The sequence below is a fragment of the Parasteatoda tepidariorum genome, chromosome 6 (assembly GCF_043381705.1).
Source record: "Parasteatoda tepidariorum isolate YZ-2023 chromosome 6, CAS_Ptep_4.0, whole genome shotgun sequence".
NCBI classification, from domain to species: domain Eukaryota; kingdom Metazoa; phylum Arthropoda; class Arachnida; order Araneae; family Theridiidae; genus Parasteatoda; species Parasteatoda tepidariorum.
Genome location: NC_092209.1, coordinates 78019520 through 78042470, shown reverse-complemented (window position 1 = coordinate 78042470; position 22951 = coordinate 78019520). Strand labels below are relative to the sequence as shown.

Genomic DNA, 22951 nt, shown 5'->3' with positions numbered 1-22951 from the left:
TGATCCAAGAAAGCATGCTGGATATCAAAACTGCTTTGAAGGTAAAAGATGATTCAAATGTGAAGTTTGTGATTTATTCGTTATGGGTATAGCAGCCCTTGGTGAACACAGAATGATGCACCAAAATGAAAATGAAAGCAACCAATTGAAAATGAGTGAAACAATTTGTAATAAAGAAGATGATATAAAAAAAAAGCAAAATAAATGTAAAATACAACTCAAAAAGAAGAAATATTTGCGGAATTATGAATGTAAAAAGATTCTAACTGAAAATATAGTTATGTCTGTAATGTTTGTGATAAGGGTTTTAATGATTATGAAGAATTCCTGTGTCATATTTATATATCACATGAAAAAAAGATTCTTAGTTGTCGTAAATGCAGAAAAAGTTTCAGTACAATTGTTTGCTTCAAAATTCATAAATTTAATCAAAGATATGAAATCTTTAAAAAGTATACACGAGTCAGGCAACCAGAGACTTTGTGAATTGTGTAACAAAAAGTTTTTTACAAACCGCGATCTCCATACATATTATCATAGGATACACCCCGAAAGCTCGTATGTGTGTAAAAAGGTTTGAAATATTACGAGTAAAAATGTTTACTTTTATGCTATGTATCAAGACCACTTTTTCTAATTTGTAATTTTTTTTATATATTTTTTTTCGTGAACTTTAATTTTGTTTTGACAGGTGGAATTCTATACTATTGTGTTGAAAAATATTTATTCAAGAAAATAGTCTTCCAGACAGTTGTTTAAATTATTAAATGTCCCCTAATTATCATCACATTATGATAATTAGGGAAGATGATTAAGTAACATTAATCAATTCTCAAAAAATATTAAATTTTATTACTATGAAATTGTGCAATATTTTGCGCTAATTGATTGTATTTTTACTGTTATTTTTAAAAATTGACTTTATTTTATTATTAAATGTACTTTATGATGTAAAAATAAGTTAATAAGTGTGCTTGTCTTTGTTACAGGCGTGAGGATATTCAGCGAATTTGAGATTTTTTCTGCGTTTCATAATTTTACTTTTTTTTTATTTGGTCATTTCTCTTTTTTCTCTCTTTTTTTTGGTTTTATTTATGAAAGTGTTAAAAAATAACTACATGCCGAAAATTTTTTTTGATGCACGTTTTCTTGCCACTTCACTACCTCCGTTTTTCGTATTTATATTAATAGTTTTCTTTTTTTATTTATTTAACAATTTAATTGAAATTTTGTTACCATACTTCCTTTATTCTAAGGTATATTTAAAAAATTTTAAAATTTATATTTTTTTGAACAGGCGATCTATTAGTGATATGGTCGAAATTTTGGTTTAAAGTTTAAAAGATTTACTGTGAATTAGCATAGTTATATAATACTAAATTTGATAATTTTTCTTCCCATGAAGTAGCATTTAAAGCAAAAACATTCTTGCTTAATAAATATGCTTTCTTCAAAATAGTCATTTAATTTAATTTTTCGAACATTCTTTTCCTATTTTTCTTCTCTTTTGCTGTCTCATGCCTAATTTTGTTGTGTATGTGTAAAAACGCAAAATGTAAGAAAAAAAAAAGACTGATTAATTTAAAAATTAATTGAAAAAAAAAAAAGATATTGAGCATGTTGCACTTTGTTTAGATGACCAGATAATTGTCACTCAATTTCAAAATTACTTACAAAGTTTTCCAACAGATGGCTGAGGGGATTGAGAAAACTGTGTAACAAGCACTGTATGTGAGACCATTTTAACTAAAAATATTTGCACAAGCTAAATTTAGCTTTATCATATGCCTTGCAGTTGTTGCAAATAGTAGTTATTTAAGAAGCATTTTCATTTCCCAACCTGCAGCGCCATCTGTTGATAAACTTTGTCTATTGCTTGTATATAAATTTTGAAACTTTGTGAAAATAGACATGTGATTTTCTCATCAAAATACTACAAACTGTACATATATAACTGTATATTATCTCTTAAATTGATTTCTCAAACCATTGGTAATTTTTGTCTTACCTGGTTTATGTTAATATATTCAGTGCCAAATATTAATTGCATAAATACACAGAAGTGCAGCTACATGTGATAAAAAAGCAATGCCTCTATATGCTTGATGTATAATTTTTTTAGGTTATCTTTAACCCTTCACATGCTATGGGCCTGTTTTAACGGACAATTAACGGCTGTTAATCTATCAACAGTTGAATTTTCAATTGATTCAATTCGTAATTTCCACATGACTTCATTATTATTTATTTCAAAATAATTCTACTTTTAATATTTTTAAAAAAAAATTCAGAAAATTAAACTACAATAAAAAATGTTAGAATCTTATAGAATAATGAAATAGAATTCATGATATTTACAAACTTATATAGCATTCCTACTGATGTGCTTTTAAAAACACATATCAAACTCTTAATTTCTAGATTTTATGTGAATTATTATTTTTATGAAAAAATGACAAAAAATATTGCTGGTGCAGCTTTTGGAAAATATTTCATATTGAAATGAAAAGTTTGCTTTCAAAACATTCGACTTTTACTCAAAATCGATTATTTATCGCAAAAAGATGAGCAAAGAACATCTCCTCTCTTCTCTTAAGATAATAACCAAGAAAACTTTTTAATTAGTTTTCGGGCGATACTATCAAAACAATTCCGAGCGGGCTTCAGCTTAGTGTTGAGGAACTGACCCAATGTATTGTATATTTAAATGTATGTAGTTAATAGGATAACTTTTATACTGGATGTATATTTTTAATACTTATAAATAAATCTAGTTTCTTACAACTGTTGTTTTTATAGTAGGAAAAGTAATGTCTGCAAACCGTTGGTCAAATGGAAGCCTTGAATGGTCAATGTGTGTTCTCCTACCTTGCAACCAAAAATTAATAAGAAATAACTACATAAATATCTAAAGAAATTGTATTCATTAATAATTTTTGAACTAATTTCAATTAACTTTAAAATATGCAGAAATTAAAATTAGTGATGTATTGTGTACTCTGACGTATTTTCATTGCCTGGTTATTACCCTGACCTACCTAATAAATTTCAGAACCGATTATCAATTCTATATAACCCGATATCAATTCTATATAATAATTTATTTCTGGTAACTTTATTATAAATTTATGAATTTTATAACTTTAATCACTATTTGTTAATAAACTTTCTATAAACATATATCCATATAATTCATTGTTATTTCTTACAGGAAATAACAATGGTAACAAAGGCAAATTTATCACACCAAACTATGAATGTGACTATTGCAGACATTGTCACGACTGTACAGCATATAATAATATAAGGCCCCATAATTTTCTTTCTGAGTTTTTTAACTGACCTTGAATTATTAAATTAAACATTTCAAACTCTAAAAATGTAAAGGAAAAAAAATTATCAATACAGTTTATATGTATTTTTTAGCCTTTTAATATTTATTTTAGTTACTGACATAATTCAAATATTTAACTCTTTGTTATTCCATATTGAGATTGTGCTCTTTTTTTTTAATCTTAAAAAATAAATAAAGGGTAACTGTGGAACTAAATTTTATAACTATGCCAACCGGACTGGGTAGGGATCAGGGAACTGGCCTTGCATCACAAACATTCTGGGTTCGAATTCCGGGCAAGGCCTGGATGTTCTTTCATTCTCTGTACTATCTTTCCTTACTGAGGGAGCAGCGTTGGCGCAACCAATAAGGTGCCTTTGAAATAGTGGCCGACAAATTTGTCCTGTGAATGCCGGAATTAGCAAAATGTTAACACAGGTGGGCATTGAAAATGATAACTAAAAAATAAAATTATAACTATTATTAAAACTAAAATAAATGCTCTTGAATTGGAAGATATCTTACTTTAGAAAGTGGTTTAAGTAAGTAAACCGATACTCCATTGTGGACTATTCAAAAGGAAGGATTACTTTTCACTTGGACATCAATTTCATTTCTTCTCTGTCACTTATGGACTGTAACTCAATAGTGCCTTATAAATGCAAAACAACTATGGGATCTTACTACTAAACCGGTAAGACATTTGATAACTTAATTTTATTTAAAGTTTTTCTATAATGATTTTGTTCCAAAGCTATAATCATTCATCAATTTTATACATTATTGAAAGTATGACCCAATCAATTACATACATGAATATTTTGTTAACTGTAACAGTTATTGATTTCAATTATAACTTTTAAACTACTTAAGTCAGGAAATTTAATTTAATAATTTAAACAATTCGAAGTCATAATCTGAGTCATAAATCATGTTAATGCTATTTTTATTTTTAGATGTACTCAATACCTACTTTTTTGAAAGCAAAATAATTTGCATTCTGTAATTCGTAGTCACCTGGACAAAGCCACTCTGTAGGGTGTTTTATAAAGTTCACTATTAATAAGTATCTTTAGAATTCGTTTTAAGAATGAAAACAAGAAAGTATACTATATATATATTAAGAAGGGGGCACAAATCAATATTTAAGCTAGGAAAAAAAACATATACGCTCTCAAAATCTGACAAATTACAGTACAGGAGGATGAGTGTGATAAATAACAAGACAGGTTTCATTGTGGGAGGAGACAGAAGAATGGAAAGACTATATTATCGTAAACACCTTTAAGGTTTAACCTGTTTATTACATTCGCTTCCTCTACTATAATAAGTCAAATTTCGATATCCTTTTTGTATTTTGCTTGTTTAAATATTAATCTGCTTCCTCCAATGTGTGTACTTTATTGTTTTAAATTTTTATGAGGATATTAAGAGTGGTTTTTACAGAACACCCTGCATTTCCATATTAATTTCTTCTTAAACAATTTAAATAATTGCAAATTTAAAAGCTGACAACTTGACATTTGCTGTTGGGTAGAACTGGCGCAAATTTAAAAAAAAATCTCTTATTTTCTTATGTTAGTAAAGGAAAAACTAATTCTGATCTAAAATCCTTTTTTTTTTTTCTTTTCTTCATGTAGTGTAACAAGTTGCAACTAACAATTTTCCAAAGTAAGAAAAACAGCAACAAGAATTATTTATTAAGACAAACAATGGACAACAAATATTTAATAATTGTTCACATAAAAGCTATTATAACATTCGCAATTTTTGTACTTAACAATATAGTCTGGTTTAATGAATTATAATAGTTTATAATATAATTTAAAACAAACACAAAATAATAATATCACTCACAGCACAGTCATTTTTTTAAATTTAATTTATCTCGACGAATTGAACTTTCAAAACTTGCCTACCTTTTTAATCACTTTGTTAGGAAGTTCAAAAAATTAACGTTTAAGAAAATAAGGATAAAAACTTCAATATACATCAAGTATGCAAAGCTTAACTATCAAAGAAACAACGTCATGAGTTTGTCATGTTTTAACAAGTCAAAATCAATAGGATTTAACAATTATTGAATAAATTTTCAATATTTATTAACCACAATTTGCAGAGTTTCACACGAAAAGTTTGTTTGATAATAACCATACTTCAATTTAGGTTAATGCATTTGAATTAAGAATATAAAATACATGAAATATTTATCTGCTAATTGTAAAATAGCAATATAAAATTTGGCTGTTTTTTCTTCAATTAAAAAAAAGTGAGGCTATATTATGTACACTTAGCATTATATGAGTTTAGCATTTTGATGATATTCTAAATTATAATAAGTTTTTTCTCCCACACTAATGGGAATATGGGCGTTGCAGGCATCTAATTTTTGAGAAAGACGAAATTAAAATACCTTAATTTCACACGTTAAGAAAAAATTCTTATGTCTGCTAAATATTTGCAGAAAGATTATTTTTCTCATTCTCGTTATTAACTTTAATGAAGTAAAATCCGAAATTTTATTTATTTTTCTAAATATTGATAGTGTTTTTTTTTTTTTTTATCTTTCTTTTTAGTAAATTCTATATACCCACTGTTCACCCACCAACAACGCCCATAAATAACATAGCTGCCAACTCTACTGAATTTCCCAGTAGACTACTGGATTTTGCCAGTTTCTCCTGGTCTACTGGTTTAATTAAAATTTTCCTGGTTTTTGTACATTTTAGAAAATTCCCCCAAAAAATCCCTTTTGAAATAGAATTTTTTTAAAGGATTATTGCTTTCTTGAATATTTAATTAAGTTAAAAATCAGTTCAAAACGTTTTTTGTTATGAAATGTTTAGTTTATTTTTATTCAGAAATCTCTTTTTAAATTAATTAAAAAAAAAATCTTTTAACTATCTTTGATGAATTAAATTCCTGTTAATATTCGAAATTATGAGAAAACATAACACATCAAGTATGTTTAATGTCAATCATAACTGGAAAATATTGCAGTTTTTCTATTTTGATTATTATAAAAATCCCTATGTGTAATTATTTAGTACATTATGCAACAATTATCTTAAAATTGATATTATTTCGTTAAATCTACAGGATTTTTTCCTATCCATGTTGGCAGCTATGTTTTAGATATCCAAAACTGGCAGTGTCCTTTACATTTGCTTAGTACCTTCCTATTTTATAGTAAAGTTTCAAATTGTTTTCGTAAACTGTAATTATCACAAAAACAAAATACTCGAATCATAATAAATTTTGAAGCATGTTTGGCGCCAAACAAACTTCTCTTTGACTTAAAGACCTTTCAAGTAGTACATTTGTGACTATAAGCCACGTGACTTTCGATGCCAAATAAGCATTATTTGGGTTGATCAGAGATCTAACTGTGACGTAAGATTTATTCCGTAACGCATTCTTCCTCCAGAAATTTCGGATGAATCTTAGAGATAGGACTCGGAGAACTCGAAGTCGGATCTAGATCCTCTGGAGCTGCGAGCCATGGATGTACCCGTGATGAATCCAGAGTCCGAGGTCGGATCAATCATTATGTTGTCCTTGGGGGCCAACATGACGCCATCCGTGTACTGTCCCGGAATCGTGATTCGAACCCTGTCCCCGCATCCGACAGTTGAGGCTACCTGGAGGTTTCTCAAAGCATTCCTCTCCTGCAGAGCCTGTGTCACCAGTCTCATTTGTTCTTCTCGCTGCAAAAATAATTCTCACAGTCAGTTCATTTCATAGTGGTCTACATTCTAAATGGAAAAAAAAAATAACGAATATTACAAAATGCTTCATCAGTGGTAGAGGAAAAAGTATCCAGCACTTTTAAACAGATTAATTTATTCTACTTTTTCCTTTGTTTTTCTATTTAACCAGGGTCCCGTAGTGGACTGATCGTAAAGACATGTTTCCCAGTAAAACACCGAAGTCAGACATCACTGGCTGCGGGTGGGTGACCACTTTGATCAGCCTGCATAGGGACCTAGGCTGCGCGGTATCGGTCCTGGTCAAACTGTTCTGTCGTAAAGTGCCCGACTTTGCACGCCGGTTGTCTGCCTACCAAAGCAGGGGAGCCATCGCCTCTGCAGAGGATCAAAATTGCGATGGCATGTCTTCGGATCATCCTCTGGGATGTTTCCTAGACCGTCTGCAATAACCCATAGTGTAGCTCTAGTGCGACTACCATTTAACCATGACCAAGAGCTTAAAATCTCTTCTGCCGCTACTGTCGATTTTTAGAATTTTTGACGATTGATCGATGTTGCTTAGTTCAAATAGTTTATAGTTTCATATGGTGATATCTTCGATATACTTACTGATCTTCAATATTCGAGAATTTGATCATTTTGGAGGAGAACGTTTATTGGCCTGGGTTGGTTCTTGTTGAATGGTTGACCATCCCTCCATGCCTTTGAAAGAGACACTTTGACTGCTTTAAGGTGAATTAAATCTTGCAGCCCTGTTTCTCAGGGAAGCAGTGGGTTTTGATTTTATTTTTAATAGATCTTAACGCTCTGCCACACATTTAGTTAATGATTCTCTGGAAAGTGAAAATATTTATTAGATGGATTGGCCAAATAGTTCCCTCAACCGCTCAGGGAAAGGCAATAGTAACTTGCAACCCCTTTTTAAAAACCACATTTATTGCCGAGCTTGTCACTGGAATTTCTATCTGATTTCATGTATGAAATCGCTCTGTAAAGACTTAAATAACTGTAAGAGAGGGAAATCAACCTATTTTAGTTCGATTCTGTGAGCACCGCGTCATACCTTGCGACTTTGATGAATGTTATGCACGATCATGTGAATGTGTATAAAAACTGTTATTTGTTATTAGATTTGTATTATATCAATCTCATTGAGGGGCGAGAGCTCTATTCACTGAGCTACCGCCCTGTATATATATTTTTTATAACCGTGGTTGAACAGCCGACCCAAATTTTGTGTTTACGACTTTCGATGTTCAACTCCATAGCCTTGTAATTTTGAACTCAATCCAGAAGGCAACTCCTGGATCAATTATTTGGAGAAATTTGCCTTCGTAGAAGACTTTTCATTTTAACAAACCGGCATTTGCGTTACGGGGAGAGGAGACCCACTAAAACCTCTTACGGTTACCCTGACAGCAAGGGGACTCTAACCCACGATCCGTCCACCACTGAGGATATTTTTACGTCAGCACTATGGTCGGTACGAGCCGTGTGCGGAATTCAAATTCTAGTCATTGTTGGGATTTGAACCCGAATCACCTCATTGGGAGGCAAGTGCTCTATCCCCTGAAACACCACGGCTCAAACCTATATATTGTATATTCTGAACATGCGGTTTGTTCGAAGTGCTAAAGCAAGTGATTGTGAAAAGGGGAATGATGAGGGGGCCCTTGATGATCGCCAACTTACATGCAATATTAGCCCGATATAATTGTGTGGCCTAGGTTACCTCCGATATTTGGCGACGCAATTCCTCGTTTTCGCGCTGAAGTCTTAATTGTCTGTCTTCTTCTTCTCTACTCGTGATGGTGTCTGTAAGAGTTCTGGCATCGATCCTTTCTCTCGGTCGGCGAATTAATTCTGTTACCTACAGAAAAAGAAACAGTTTTCAATAAAAAATATTTCTTTATTGTACATTTATTTTGTGTCACATTATTTTATTTTGTAACCTACGTTGGACAACCGATTCAGATTGAATTTTCGGTAATGCCAATGTTTAACTCCATTGCTTTGTAGTTTTGAACTCAAACCAGAAGATAATTAGAGAATATTTGAAGTAAGCATTGGAACGTACTTCCCTTTGTGGAGGATGTTTGTTTGTTGCTTTAGCTTGTATGTTTTATGTTTTGTTTGCAGGGTGTTTTTGCTGTTTTGCTTAAGGTTTGCTGTTTTTGTATTTTTTTTTCTTCTTCTTCCAATGCCTACCTGGAGAATGACCTAGGTCATACAGATATCTGAAGGGCAGATTTGTTGGCCAATCTTTTAGGGGCACCATATTAGGTGGGCCAACGTTGCTCCCACAGTAAGGACAGATAGTACAGAGAAGGAAAGAACATCCATGCCTTGCCCGGGATCCGAACCCAGAACCTTTTTGATGCAAGGGTAGTTCCCTAACCCCTCTACAGGCGATCGGCCTGCTTTTGTGTGCTGTTTTGTAAAAACGTTTTAATTTTTTAGCGTCTTTCTTTTCAATGAAAAATTTGCCACTATAACAGTGTCTAGGAGGGATTAAAATTGTCTCGAAAAAATTCAACAGAAACTGACATCTGGATCAAGATGCGGGTGGTGGCAGATATTTGGATTTTTACCACAATGAACCTAGATAGCCTCACATGCACAAGTCTTTTGTAGGCTGTAAATTTGAATATTCTCAATATCGGTTGATTTGTGCCGATAAAATATCGGATGTGCCAGACAGTGTTATTTAACCGAAAAACTGGTTGACATTCTATTGCACAAATTTGGCGAAGATTCATGTATATTGATTCTATGACAGCCTAAGTTATATTGCCACTGGCTGAAGTACATAAAAACCCTACAAATAACTATTTATCAAAAAATAACGATAATTAAAATTCGCACGAGGTGCTTTTTCGACGGAAAAAAATAAGAATTAAAAAATAGTGATTAGCATACTATTTTTTAATTCTCATTTGCTATATTTAGTCACCCTATTGCTGGTGGTGACCGTTAATTTTGCCCTATAATACAGGGTTGCCACTCCACAGGGAGAATAGGGAAAATACAGAGAATTTAAAAATCATCTAAAATAACAGGAAAATGAATTTTTCTTTACAAACTGGGAGGAAAAAAAACAGGGAAATTTATTTCTTATTTTTGTTTTTCGAAAATGCAGATCTCTCAAAACACAATTTATGGAAAATGTAAAGATGATAGTGACCTATATTATATCTTTCATTTATTATGGCATTATTTGTTTTATGTTGATCTGTTCCTTACTTCCCTAAGTTTTCCCTAGCAACTAAAACTAGCATCGTTATCCTAATATAGCTCACAAGAGCGCAGTAAATGCGCTTCCTCTAAATATATTGCGTATAATATGTTCAGGAAAAACACACGGAATTTTTTCCCCCATATATGAATGGCAACCCTATAATAGCCCCATGATCAAACACTATCTAGTTTTACATTTGTGGGGAGAGTAGCTTTCGACCATGCCAAATTTCATCGATGAAAAGGTACCCCAACATAGATTCGAGTTTGAACTTGAACAGGTGGTTTGACGAAGTACCTGCCCACGAAGCGGGCATCTCACTTCTTCATCTAAATGGGCTCTAAGGCGACGGTGACTATTGGCTTTAGAAATAGTAGTAATTCCACAGATGATGATCTGTGGTCGTCTTCTTTGGCAGTGTCTCCTCGTCTAAGTCTTGGTTGGTGGGAGGAGGGACTGGATCAGGGAAACTAATTCCGTATCTTTCATGAGTTCCTGAAGTTCTCTCACGATGTGAGTAAATCTGGCTACTGGGTTGGCAGGAGTTCGATGTTGTTGTCTCTTCCTGGGTGCGAGCTTTCTCTTTGGCCTGGCTGGACAACCTGTGAAACAGGCTGGTTGGTCTTTCTTGCAGTTCACGCATGATGGTGGCTCGTTCAGGGGTTTCGTGCATTTGTAGGTGTAATGCGCACCAGCGCATTTCATACACGCCGGCTCATCGGTGCATTTGCTCTGCGTATGGCCGAAGCCTTGACACCTATAGAATTGAATTTCGTGGCGGCCGCCACGAAATCTTTCCACTCTGACTGGTGTGTTCAGCAATCGGTTGATTCTGTAGATTTCCCGGTGTTTAGGATCATCGGGCAGGATAAGCAGGTAGAGTGGGAGGAGCTTGTAGTCTTGGCCACGCCTCTTCCTCATCTGTTCGGTTTTGATTGGCCGTAGCTCTAAGTCTGTGAGTTCTTTTTCGAGATCGGGGATTTCGATGTCTGTGCTAAGACCTCGGACGAGGGCTTTCAAATTTCTACGGGTGGGTTGTAGAACTTCCATCGGCTCGCTTTTTTCTACTGGAGTCTCGATGTCAATCGGGGCAGCAGTACTGATAGGATCTGAAGAATCTTTCACTGTGGGTGTGGAGGCGATCTTTTTCTCCGGGCGGGGGGGTTCGCTATCTGATTCTGGTTCCGTGCATTTTTGTGCCGCCGTGTTGACACTGCACTTCTTTCTTTTCTTCTTCTCTTTACTAGGTTTAGAAGTAGAAGTGGTGGAGTCAGTCTCTGGGAGATTCGAGTTAACATGTCTTATATACTAGTGAAGTGTAGTTGTAATTTAGTAGTGGTAGATAAGCTACAGTACTCCCCCCCAGAATTATATCTGTGACAGAATTCGATGAATGGATACCACTAGTTGAATCATTGCTGTTTTTGTGCGAAGTCGGGGGTGCTGTATTAAGATCACCGTACTATTTGAGTGCTGAATGTGAGAGGTGTATTAACTTTACGGTCGTAGTCGCTCCTGTGTTGCCTTTAGCAGTCGAGTGTATGCAAGCCAGCGTTGTGGGTGATCGAGACGAGACTGAGTAGCAACAGTGCGAGGAGGTGGATAAAGTCGCAGTCACAAGTAGCAAGTCAACTGTTCAACGTGGACCATCCATCGAAGTGGGCGTTACTGTCACGATAGACATGTTCATATCGAGGTGGGCGTTACTGTCCAGGTAGGCGTGTTCACAACGCGTCCGGAGGTCACCAATGTAGGGATAGTAGTTACAGACAGTGTCAACCGTCATCTATGAAAAGGTACCACAACCAGTGCCGTTCCTGGCGGGTATACAGCGAATGCCCCGCACGCAGGCGCCCAATTTAAGGGGCGCCAAATTCAACTATTCGAAAAAAAATCAAATTATAGCAAAGCTGTAAACTTTGATTACAGGAAGAAACAGTAAACTAATATAAGAAGTAACTTCTACACTTTGCTTCTACACTGGAATTTATGACCTACATTGTACGTTAATAGTCTATTTTATTTGATGTCGAAAATAAATTTTTTGTCATATTTTTTCGTTGTTTTATTTTATTACGCCCATTTTCATAATCAAACACTTACACTAAAGTGACTTTAGTCTATAAGGAAACTATTCAGTTTAAACCTCAAACTAAAAATGATTATGAAAATTGGCCTTATCAAAATTTAAGCATAGTATTTTGGGGCGCACAAAATTATTCTTGCACGCAGGCGTTTGCCACCCCAGGAACGGCACTGACCACAACATAGATTCGAGTTAATATGTCTTATATGCTAGTGAATTGTAGTTGTAATTTAGTAGTGGTAGATACGCTACACATTCTCCTATTACTAGCGATGTATAGAAATGAATGTTTTACGTACCTTAGGGATGAAGATAAGTGCCATAGATAAGAAAGAGCAAACAATTATAGCAAGAGCCACAAATGCAAATGTTGCGTCTGCCTGACTGTTAATCACGAGTGTCACTGGAGCTGTGATAAGACAGAGGACCTGAAACGAACAAGACAAGCCTGTGTGTGTATTCACACATACAACAGAAACAATCAGTATTGCACTGTTAAGGGATTCTAATTACCACAACGTTGTAAATGCTCATTCCAACTAGCCTGGAATCATTTAGGTGTTTGATTTTGACGCTGCGAGTCTCGTATGCCAAGAAAATTCCAAAAATGAGAAGGAGTCCCTTATATCCAAAAATGATCCCTGAAAGAGATTTTTTTTTTTTTAATTTTTAGACAATAGTTTTCTAATGTTTATTGAAGTGCCTGTGTTTAATAGAGATTTTTTACGACAGTCTGCAATTGGCTGTGAGCCAAAATTTGCTGAAAAGAAATGAAACTAATATTTCTTCGTAGTCTTAACCGGTCATTAAACAAATCAAAAAGTATCTATCCTACGTAAACATAATTTTTGAAAACCTTAGATTTTGTGAAATAATTAGCTTTTAAAAACTAAGACAGTCGGTACTTTTATCAAGTTGTTTATGCTATTATATGCTAAATATAGGTAATTTTTTCAATAAAGCGCTAGTTTGTTTGCCAAGAAGTTATGTCTTACAGACAGTTTTATGAACGAAATTTATAAAATTTATTTTAAAATTTCAAGCACTGAAACTATAATTTACTCAAAATGGTGTGTTCTTAGGGTAATAAAAAATGAAACATTAGTTAGATATTAAACGAAGGCTCTTTCGTTTAAAGAAATAAAATGCTTTTTTGCAATGATGTTTTTTTCTTGATATTTGCTGTATGTTTGCAATAATTATTAATGACTGTCCGGTCAAATTTAGCCTATCTTTGAACAGTGCCCTCTATGGTAATTGTGAAAATGTCATTATAAAGAAAAGCGACAGTTATTGGTAAATGAAAAGGTGTTGTGATATAATTTTTAAATATTTAAAAAAAAATTACTCCGTTACATTATCTGGGTTTTTAAAAATTTGCCGAAATTGAGAATTATTCATTGATTTTTATCTCGGTGGAAAAGTCTTACTAAATTAGAGATTTTTAAAAACGTTTAATAACTTTTAAAATGTTTAAGTTATTTGTCCGTTCTAATGCTTAGAAAATTCTTTACGACGAAATTGCATAAATAGTTTAAATTTATAGCTTAGCCTTAAGTGTAAGGTATTAAAATGTGGAATTTTCCTGCTTTTTGGCGAAAGAGTTAATATGATTTTGTCCCTAAGTGGGGAAAAAAGAAAAAATTTAGAGGAACTATCTTTGTTATCTTGGCGCGACTTGTCGTGACTCTCTAATTATGTTAGATACAGCGATTCTAGTATAAATAGCTTTGTAATTAAGTTAAAATTTTTTCTGAAATATCGTCTTTTCACTGTTGTTCATTACCTAAACCCAAGGCAACCTTTCTAAAATTTTGCGGATTCTAAAATTTCGCGGAATTGGCGGACATGGTTTTGAAGCAACAGGGATGTGAGCAATTTTTAATAATCGATGCTTTTCACTAGATCAAAGCATTTCAGGAAAAATTGTTATTTGAAACGTAATTGGGTACTTGCCACTTGAAAAGAGGCTTAGCGCAGTTTTTCAAAACTCTGCCGCCAAGGAAAATAAAAAAGCCATGGTTTGCCTTACACTTAAAGCAATGCTGTGATTTTAAACTATATATATAGTCTTGTAGTAAAGAATTATCTGGGCTTTAGAACAGGCAAATAACTTAAATATTTTAAAAATATTAAACTTTTTTAAAAATCGTCTATTTGGCGACATTTTTCCACCTAGAGAAGAAAATTATCAAAATCACTGCGATATTCTCCAGTTTTTCCTAATTTTTATAACCCCAGGTAATGCAGCATCGGAGTAAGTTTTTAAACATTAAAAAATTAGACCACAAACGCTTTTCATTTTCACAAAATTGTGGCTTTTCTCCATGTTGACGTTTTGCGCCATTTTCAAAATAAACGTAAGCAGCGCTGGCTTTAGATAGGCTAAACTTGACCTAACAGTCATGAGTTTTAAAAATAGTATATTATTCGCAACAAAACCTTCATTTCATATTGGCGATCGAAATGGGGTACAGGTGGCGTAGAGCGAGCTGAACTTTCTACCTATGGCAACACTTCGCATGCTTTCACCATCAGCGTGTGGAGAGTCATAGAAGAAGGAAAACGTTAGTTCGTGTCTTGATTTTCAAATAGATTAAAATCTCTTAAGTTAGGAAACTATATGGAACTGAAAACTGCATTAAACGTAGTTCTGAAAGAAAGTACGGCAATTGAAAAAAAATACTTTTAACAATTGAATACGAAAAATATTAGAGAAAGGGAAAAATATCATTGTATATTTCTATACAATGATATTTTCATTTCAATTTGATATTCTTCCAGATGGTGTATTCGAACATTGCGATCACCTATTACGATAGAGCCTTTGAAAAACAGCCTTCACCATGTGAATTGAACCAATTTATTTGCATACTTCGAAGCGACGTCACGCGTGTGTGACGAACCTGATTGGCTTCAGAATCGATAAATGCCACGATGTACCTACGATGACGTCACTTGCAGGTATCCAATTGGAAAGTGAATATACTGCTTACTTACCAAGCCATATAGCGTTGTTGACTGATTCACAATGTTCAAGTTGTGGTTCAATTTTTATGTCCTCAATGCTTTCAGGGTCCTCCAAGGGGAAAATATCAATCTTTCTCTGCAATGGATCTATCAGTTGCCAGGCTGTAAGTATCAGTACGTCAATGATGACAAGCACACCAATCATAATGTACAATTTCCAACTGTACACGAACTGTAACAGAACATCGATTAAAATTAACCTTCATAACTGTATCACTTATGTATAATTGGATAGTAAAGGAAGATAATTTTAAGTAATTTATAGTAATAGCATTTCAAATTTAAAAAAAAAAAAAATAGACTAATGAAACCTTCACCTTCTAGACTTAACCGACTAAACAAAATGTTCAAAAATAATCAATTTAAACAAAAAAAATATTAGTGGTAGAGCGTTAGAGTTACAAATTAAGTCTGAACTAGTATTTCGTATGGTTGCGATAATAAAATGGGTGCATTGGCGTAACGTAGCATTCTTTCATCAAACTGTAGGTTAGTCTTATATCCAGATAAGTACTTTAGAAGTGTTAAGGGAACATGTTGTTGTATACATGGAAATTATAGTGTTATTCGACAAAAAAGGCACATCTGTAGAATTTGAAATTTTGACTTTATTATGTTAAGGCAAATCATTAATTTCTCCGCTGGTGTAAAATTATTAGAGTAAATTTAAAAAAAAATATTTTCATAAATTAAAACTTCAGTATACTCACTTATTTATTAAATAAAATAGAAGTTTTAAAAACTACCTTTTTTAAGCAGTCTAAAAAGGAGAAAATAATATTTTGTTACACGAGATATATGGGATCCTAAAGATATTTGAGAAATTTAGGTAGTCATAGTAGATAATTATCAAAATGATTCACCCTACCTTTTTCGTTTTAAATCTGAACACAGCCTCCCCCCATTTTTTTTTCCTTTTTAGTTTACCCGAAAAACGTAGTATTTGAATCTTTTATTATACGAGGGTTGTAAATTAAATAGTGGCAACTTAACCTTGAAACTCACAGAAGGGCGGGCATGTGCAAATAGGATATGGGAACGGTGAGGTAGCACTGTTGTCGATGTGTAGAGTGCAAAAAACAGTCGTTCTGCTTAGAAGGGTAGATGTTGTGTGGCGTTAAAGTGAGGAGTTTCGTTTCCATCGCTCTAAAGCATGTTTTCAAAAGGCTTAATGACGAAAAAGACGAAATGCTTGAACCCATCGTGCTACTGTCGAATACGATAAAGCATTTGCCCCACAGGCTTCCACTAATCCTCGATAGCATTCTGTTGCATTTTTACCAAGGAAACCTCGATTTTAAGCGACGACAGCTGATCACCTTTTGAAAACATGCTTTAGAGCGATAGAAACGAAACTCTTCACTTTAACGCCACACAACAAATATCCTTCCAAGCAGATCGACTGTATTTTGCACTCTACACATCGACAACAGCGCCACCTCACCGTTTCCATATCCTATTTGCGCATGCCCGCCCTTCTGTGAGTTTCAAGGTTAAGTTGCCACTATTTAATTTACAACCCTCGNTACCCGAAAAACGTAGTATTTGAATCTTTTATTATATATATATATATATATATTCGTTTTTAATTCATTAGATTGTTAACTTCAAAAAGTGGGGAAAAAAATTTGTGATAAAATTAGAAGAAAAAATTTGCTCACGTCATTCAAAAAATACTTATAAATTTAACTTGTGTTGGCATTAAACACAGACCTTCAATTGAAATTTATAAACATGAAGAAATTGTTTGAACTTTAATTAACAGACAGTAAATTCTATTTGGATATAAAATAACGATAGATTTTACTTGTTTACATGATTGAAATTAATATTGTTCTTGGTTTTGGAGGTAAAGTAGAAATTTAAGTGGTCTAGCTAGTCAGAAAAGTGGTAAAAGTTTGATTTCTACACTCCATCTTCACAAAGGTGAAATTGAGTTCATAAAAACGGATTGATAAAAAATACTTTTCATAAAATCTTTCAAACTATGCAATTATTTTCTTTTAATTCTTTCAAAAGTAATTTTTTAAAAAAAAAAAAAAAGAGTGGATCTGTCTGCTTTTTATGTCAGCTCAATTAATAGTCCATATCAAAGTTAATTATTAATATGTATACAAAATTTACCTTGTGGTCCGATTTTATTTTTGTTGTAAGACGATGCACTCTCCATATCTTTGAAAACATTGCCCCATACGATAGTGTAAAACCAATCGTTAAAAGCCAAGCTCGAATCTAAAATGTAACGAATTTTAGTAAATTATATAGCACACATTACAATATGAAGTACAAGATTCATTTAAAAAAAAACATTACTTATAAAGCATGTTAAGTTTTACAATTTTGTTAAAAAATTTTTTTTTATAAATCCTGAATCGGAATTCGTAGTCTAGTTGCGAATTAGCTCATTCTTAACACCAGAATAAAATATTTTGGAATTTTTAAGGAATAAGTGTGGAAATGTTTAGTTATATTTGAAAAGTTAAAAAAAGGTTTCTTACATTTTGAAATTAAAACACTTGTTAAAGTTAAATATTCCCTACGACTTTACGAAAAAGCTATCAGTTTTTAATAGCATTTTAAATGCTGGTGATATAGTTGTTTTTTAAAATGACGAAAATTTTCAAATATCAAAAGCTGATTTCGTTATGTAATAATTCTGGCTACATTTAAACTAAAAGAGAAAATAATTTATTTGTTTTTTCTTTTTTTTTACGTGCTTGTAGAAACTGGTTTGATTTTGTTTTGTTGTTAAAATTGTTCTTCTGACAATGACTTCAGTAATCAAAAAATATTCCAAAGATCGTACATTCAACGAAATAAATTGCTTACAATAATAATAATAAAATTTAAATTTTGTAATATCACAAAGTTTTAAAAATTCCAAAAACTGCAGGAACAGTTTGAGTTTCACTAATTTATTTTTCCTTAAAAATACACATTTTCAAATAATTATTTAGCAAATATTTAATAGGTTATTAGAATTGACCAGTTTAAAATATTACATAAAATAACTATTATAAGAGTTCGTTGTCTCTACAAAATCACTTAAAGATAAAAAAAGAATCAGGGTTTTTTACTGATTTGTGTAGAATTTTTTCTTCTTTACATACTTTTTTTTGTAGAAATAGCTAATAATTACTAATTATTTTCCGTATAATTATATATTATGAATTATTGTACTAATAAAACTACATTTAAATATTACGATAGTTTACTCATATTTTTAGCTAAAAGTTGGCATAAACTTATAGACTTGGCTTTAATTTACATAAAAGCATCAATGGTGACTTAACTATTACTAAGAACAGATACAATTACAAATTAAAGTCATTAAATGAAATCGAATGATGAAACAAGATGATTATTACATTTAAATATTACGATAGTTTACTCATATTTCAGCTAAAAGTTGGCATAAACTAAACTTATAGACTTAGCTTTAATTAACATAAAAGCATCAATGGTGACTTAACTATTACTAAGAACAGATACAATTACAAATTAAAGTCATTAAATGAAATCAAATGATGAAACAAGATGATTATTTTTTTCAATGCAGTTTTGAACTATTTTAAAATTTTTACCTGACACAAATTACTGAAGCCTTCTTCGCCAACGAATTGCCCGTCTAATCCCAACAGACAAGCGCAGAGAAGACACAGTATTATTCCTATTAACATAATGTTATTGCACATAGGATGGGAAAGAGCTATGTACCTAAAAGAAATTAATTACACTAAATCCCTTGTTTATTTTGCTGAACTGGGCATTATGAACATGGACGTAATAGCTTAAAGGTGAATTCAGAGGTGGATTAATAATCAATATGCTCAAAATTCTTGCAAATCGTAGGGAGGTCCACTTTCAGTGGATCCCCTCTCACGTCAACGTCCCTGGTAACGAAGTTGCGGATATCCTGGCTAAAAGAGGCTGCTCTGAGATGGCAACTACCGACTATGACCTCACTTATCAAGAGATTTTCTCAGTGACGAAAAATAGAGACCGGCAGGTCTGGCTCTCCCCTCCTGCCCATCCCTGGTTCTGTAGGAAAAAACCAGGATGCGCATTGGATCTTGAGGCTGACAGACAGGCTCAAACGGCCGCCTCAAGACTTATCAGTGGGCACCTAAAATGCATGACCTTTGAATGCGGCTGCAAAGTCTTCCCAACGTGCACCAAGTGCCATCTGATGCCGGTCTCCCCCGACCATATCCTCGACTGCTTGGGGCTCGCTCTTGCGGATATCCGTGATAGCCCACTTCTGGTGCTTGATATTGCTAGAGTTCACGGTCTCTTGGATTTGATCTAGTTGTCGCTAGATCCTGAAGGATTGGACACAACAACAGAGGTGGATTAATACATTCTGCAACTCCTGTTTGCAAAGACAGCGGAAGTATCTCAAAAGGAAGGGGAGCTCTCCTCTAGTCTATATATCTATATATATATATATATATATATATTGGATCCGGCTTGTACCGGGTTAGAGCCCCCTTGCCGCCAGGCTAACCGTGGGAGGTTTTCGTAGTTACCCACTCAATGTAAGCCAAATTCTGATTAGTTCCTTTGAAAACTCCTCCCCGAAGGCAAATTTCTCCCAATACTTGATCCAGGAGTTCCCTTGTCTTTTGGATTGGGTTCAAAATTACACGGCTACGGCGTTGAACGTTAGTAGTTATAAACCCAAAAATTTGGTCGGTTGTTCAACGATGGTTATAATTTAAAATAAAATGTTTTGTTAACTTTTCACTAAGCAAAATCAACAAATAAAAATGAACCTCGTGTGATTTAAAATACTTTTTTAATTTACATAAAACTAATTTTAAGCTCAACTATCTTAAAATAATTATGGATCTCAGTTTTATCTAAACCATACGAAAAACATCTACTTTTATTCTAGCGTCTAGACACCAGCGGTTCCCAAATAGTGTTCCTCGGATCCCTTGGGCTTTCGAGCCTTAGGACTTGTTTGTGATATGCAAAACACAGATATTCCAAAACCTATAATGAAAACCCTTCAGGAACATCACTCCTGTTAAGTAACAGGAATTGTCGAGTTGGTAAACCACACACGATTCCAAAAAGATTTATTAAATGATGTATGACAGGAATAGTTGGGTGCGAACTCAAAGAAACTGGAAAGAAAGGTGTTTCTATATTGTTAAATAACTGATTTATAGATCCGTGATTCATATTAAACTATATTACTCGAAGATGGCTCGTGGAATTGGTTTTTTTGACCAATAGTTTCGATAATCTCAAGCTGGAGCTCTGCCAAAAGGAGGAAGATCATTTAGGGCTCCGATATTTGTTTGTATAGTATTGTTCGATACTAATTGAATTGATTTCTATACTGGTCGGTTTGATAACAAATGAATAAAAAACTATCGGACTGTATTTCAATTTTATTTTCATCAGTGATACGAGGGGGCCTCCCTGCCCGAGCGGTATCGCCCAACAAACGCTGTGCAAAGCATGGAGGTAGCGGGTTCGAATCCCTCCGTAACCCTGAATGTATTCTTCGTTATGTCCTTCTCTGAATTGTTCGATCTGTCTTTCGCCTTGACAAAGGTTTACAAGCCTAAATTGAGCACACAAACCTGCGAATGTACGTCATATCAATTTAAGTGCTACGAGCACGCTCAAGCTATTTGATCAACAACAAATTTTCAATTGATTTTCAAAAAACGATGGCAAGGATGCTAAGACAAAGGATGCCAAATTGGCTTGATATTTCTAACATATGGAGATAGTTTTTAAACCAAGGGTTTTGTGATTGCTTACCTGGAGTGCCGGAAGAGGGTGTTGAAAATTAGAAGAACGATTGCCCATAGAATCCCTATACTGGAAATAGTGGTCATGCTGATGAAAAGACTGAAATTAATGGTTCGCAAAACTTTTTTGATGATGGTGCGATCGGGCGGTGGTTTCCCATCTAAACACAAATAAATCGATAGTTCTTTAATTGAACATTTTAATAAGAAAATATTGTATTTTTCGTTCAAATTACTTAAAAGATCATTTTAATACTCTTTATAGCAAATAGGTTTTTAAAAAGAATAGAGATATTTTGAATATTACCTGCCCATTTTTCTTTATTAAACCAAGTTAAATTGTCCGTTTGAGTATCGTAATAGCCTAGTAAAGAGTAATTGCCATCTAAAAATACACAGAGAAAACGTATTTTGTTAGAAATAGAAATGAATAAACAATAAGATTTTATAATTATAAGAAATAGAACAGTCGGCAAAAAAAAATTGCATTAAAATACATTACATTAACAAACATGGTGTAATTTTGTCAGCGAGTGTATAGTACAGGGGTTTCCAACTTACATGAGGCCGGGGGCCACAATTAAAAACACAAATCAAATTGCGGGCCGCAATTTTATCAAAATTTTATGTAGGACTCTTTCAAGTTTGAAAGAACATTAAATATTACTGTCAGATTTTCACTAAGTTGTACAAAACAAAAGTATTGAATTACAAATTAAAGTAAGAAGTAAATTTAAAAAAATATTTATTGCATATTAAAAAATTCGGGCTACAATAACTTTAATGTATTAAACAATAATGTGCAAAAGATATCTAATTGTTAAGATATAAGATTTTAAAAAGGTTGGTATTAAAACTTACATAGTAGCACACAAAATGTTCAATGACAAAATTGAGGTTTGTCTGCGACAACCATCAGAGAATAGATATTTACATTTAAAACTTACAAATGTAAGTGTTAATATTTTCGTCTAAAATGAGTGGTTTCAAAAAATTAAATCGGAGAATTTCTTCGAGAACATTTCTGATACACACATGCTAAATTATATTCACAAAATATTAAAAAAAAAAATGAAATGAAAGAGAGCAACATACACGATTATTTTTGTATTTGAATGAATATATTCTTGGATGCAAAAACTGAGAAATAATATTTTTGCAAAGTTGGTATGTTAAATTTCACAGAAACGAAGAAATTAGGTTTTTATTAGCGAGAAAAGTATTTTAAAACCATATAGATTTTTTACGAAAATTGTTCGAAAAAATATTTTAGTTCGCGGGCCACAAAAAAAGGCATCGCGGGCCGGATGCGGCCCCCGGGCCGCCAGTTGGAATTCACTGGTATAGTAGGATTACTATAGGGGAAAATTATGTACTAAAAACTGTTATAATGATCATGACTGAGTTTCCGTAGGTATCGTATGCTTTTTTCATAGAGACGGGATCCTCAATGTAAAAAACTGAAAAAGGAATTGGAATGATATTTTTTTTAAAAAAATGAATAGCGGTAACGATAGACGGAGATGAAGAGAGCAAGAAGTAGCATATTGTTTTCTTTTTTACCTAGTTTCTGTTAGAGCGAGGAAAAAATTTATAAAATACGTTTTTTTTTTCATCTCTGCCTAGCACCGTAGTTCTTCGATCTAAAAGTATCGATCATGTCCCGTTTTTAAGTTTGTTTTTTTNTTTTTTGTTTTTTTTTTTTTTTTTACTGTTAAGGGTCACGTTTGGTTATTGTATCTGTAACCGCAACTATGAGAGCCGTGTAATTGTTATATATAT

General features: G+C 33.1%; 1 protein-coding gene across 4 annotated transcripts in view; it reads right to left on the bottom strand.

Annotated features, from left to right (window-relative positions):
* Positions 1-5006: 5006 nt before the first annotated feature.
* The window catches only part of LOC107453949 (gamma-aminobutyric acid type B receptor subunit 1), a 46850-nt gene continuing 28905 nt past the window's right edge, over positions 5007-22951 (bottom strand). For all 4 annotated transcript variants that reach the window (XM_043051077.2, XM_043051078.2, XM_043051076.2 and 1 more), the window contains exons 9-17: positions 21477-21554; positions 21180-21330; positions 18983-19115; positions 17523-17630; positions 15369-15570; positions 12882-13009; positions 12668-12796; positions 8777-8914; positions 5007-7041 (exon numbers count right to left, since the gene is read on the bottom strand). In XM_043051077.2, the coding sequence (XP_042907011.1) occupies positions 6778-7041; positions 8777-8914; positions 12668-12796; positions 12882-13009; positions 15369-15570; positions 17523-17630; positions 18983-19115; positions 21180-21330; positions 21477-21554 (1331 nt within the window). In that variant the 3' untranslated portion in view covers positions 5007-6777. The remainder of the gene's footprint in view (positions 7042-8776; positions 8915-12667; positions 12797-12881; positions 13010-15368; positions 15571-17522; positions 17631-18982; positions 19116-21179; positions 21331-21476; positions 21555-22951) is intronic.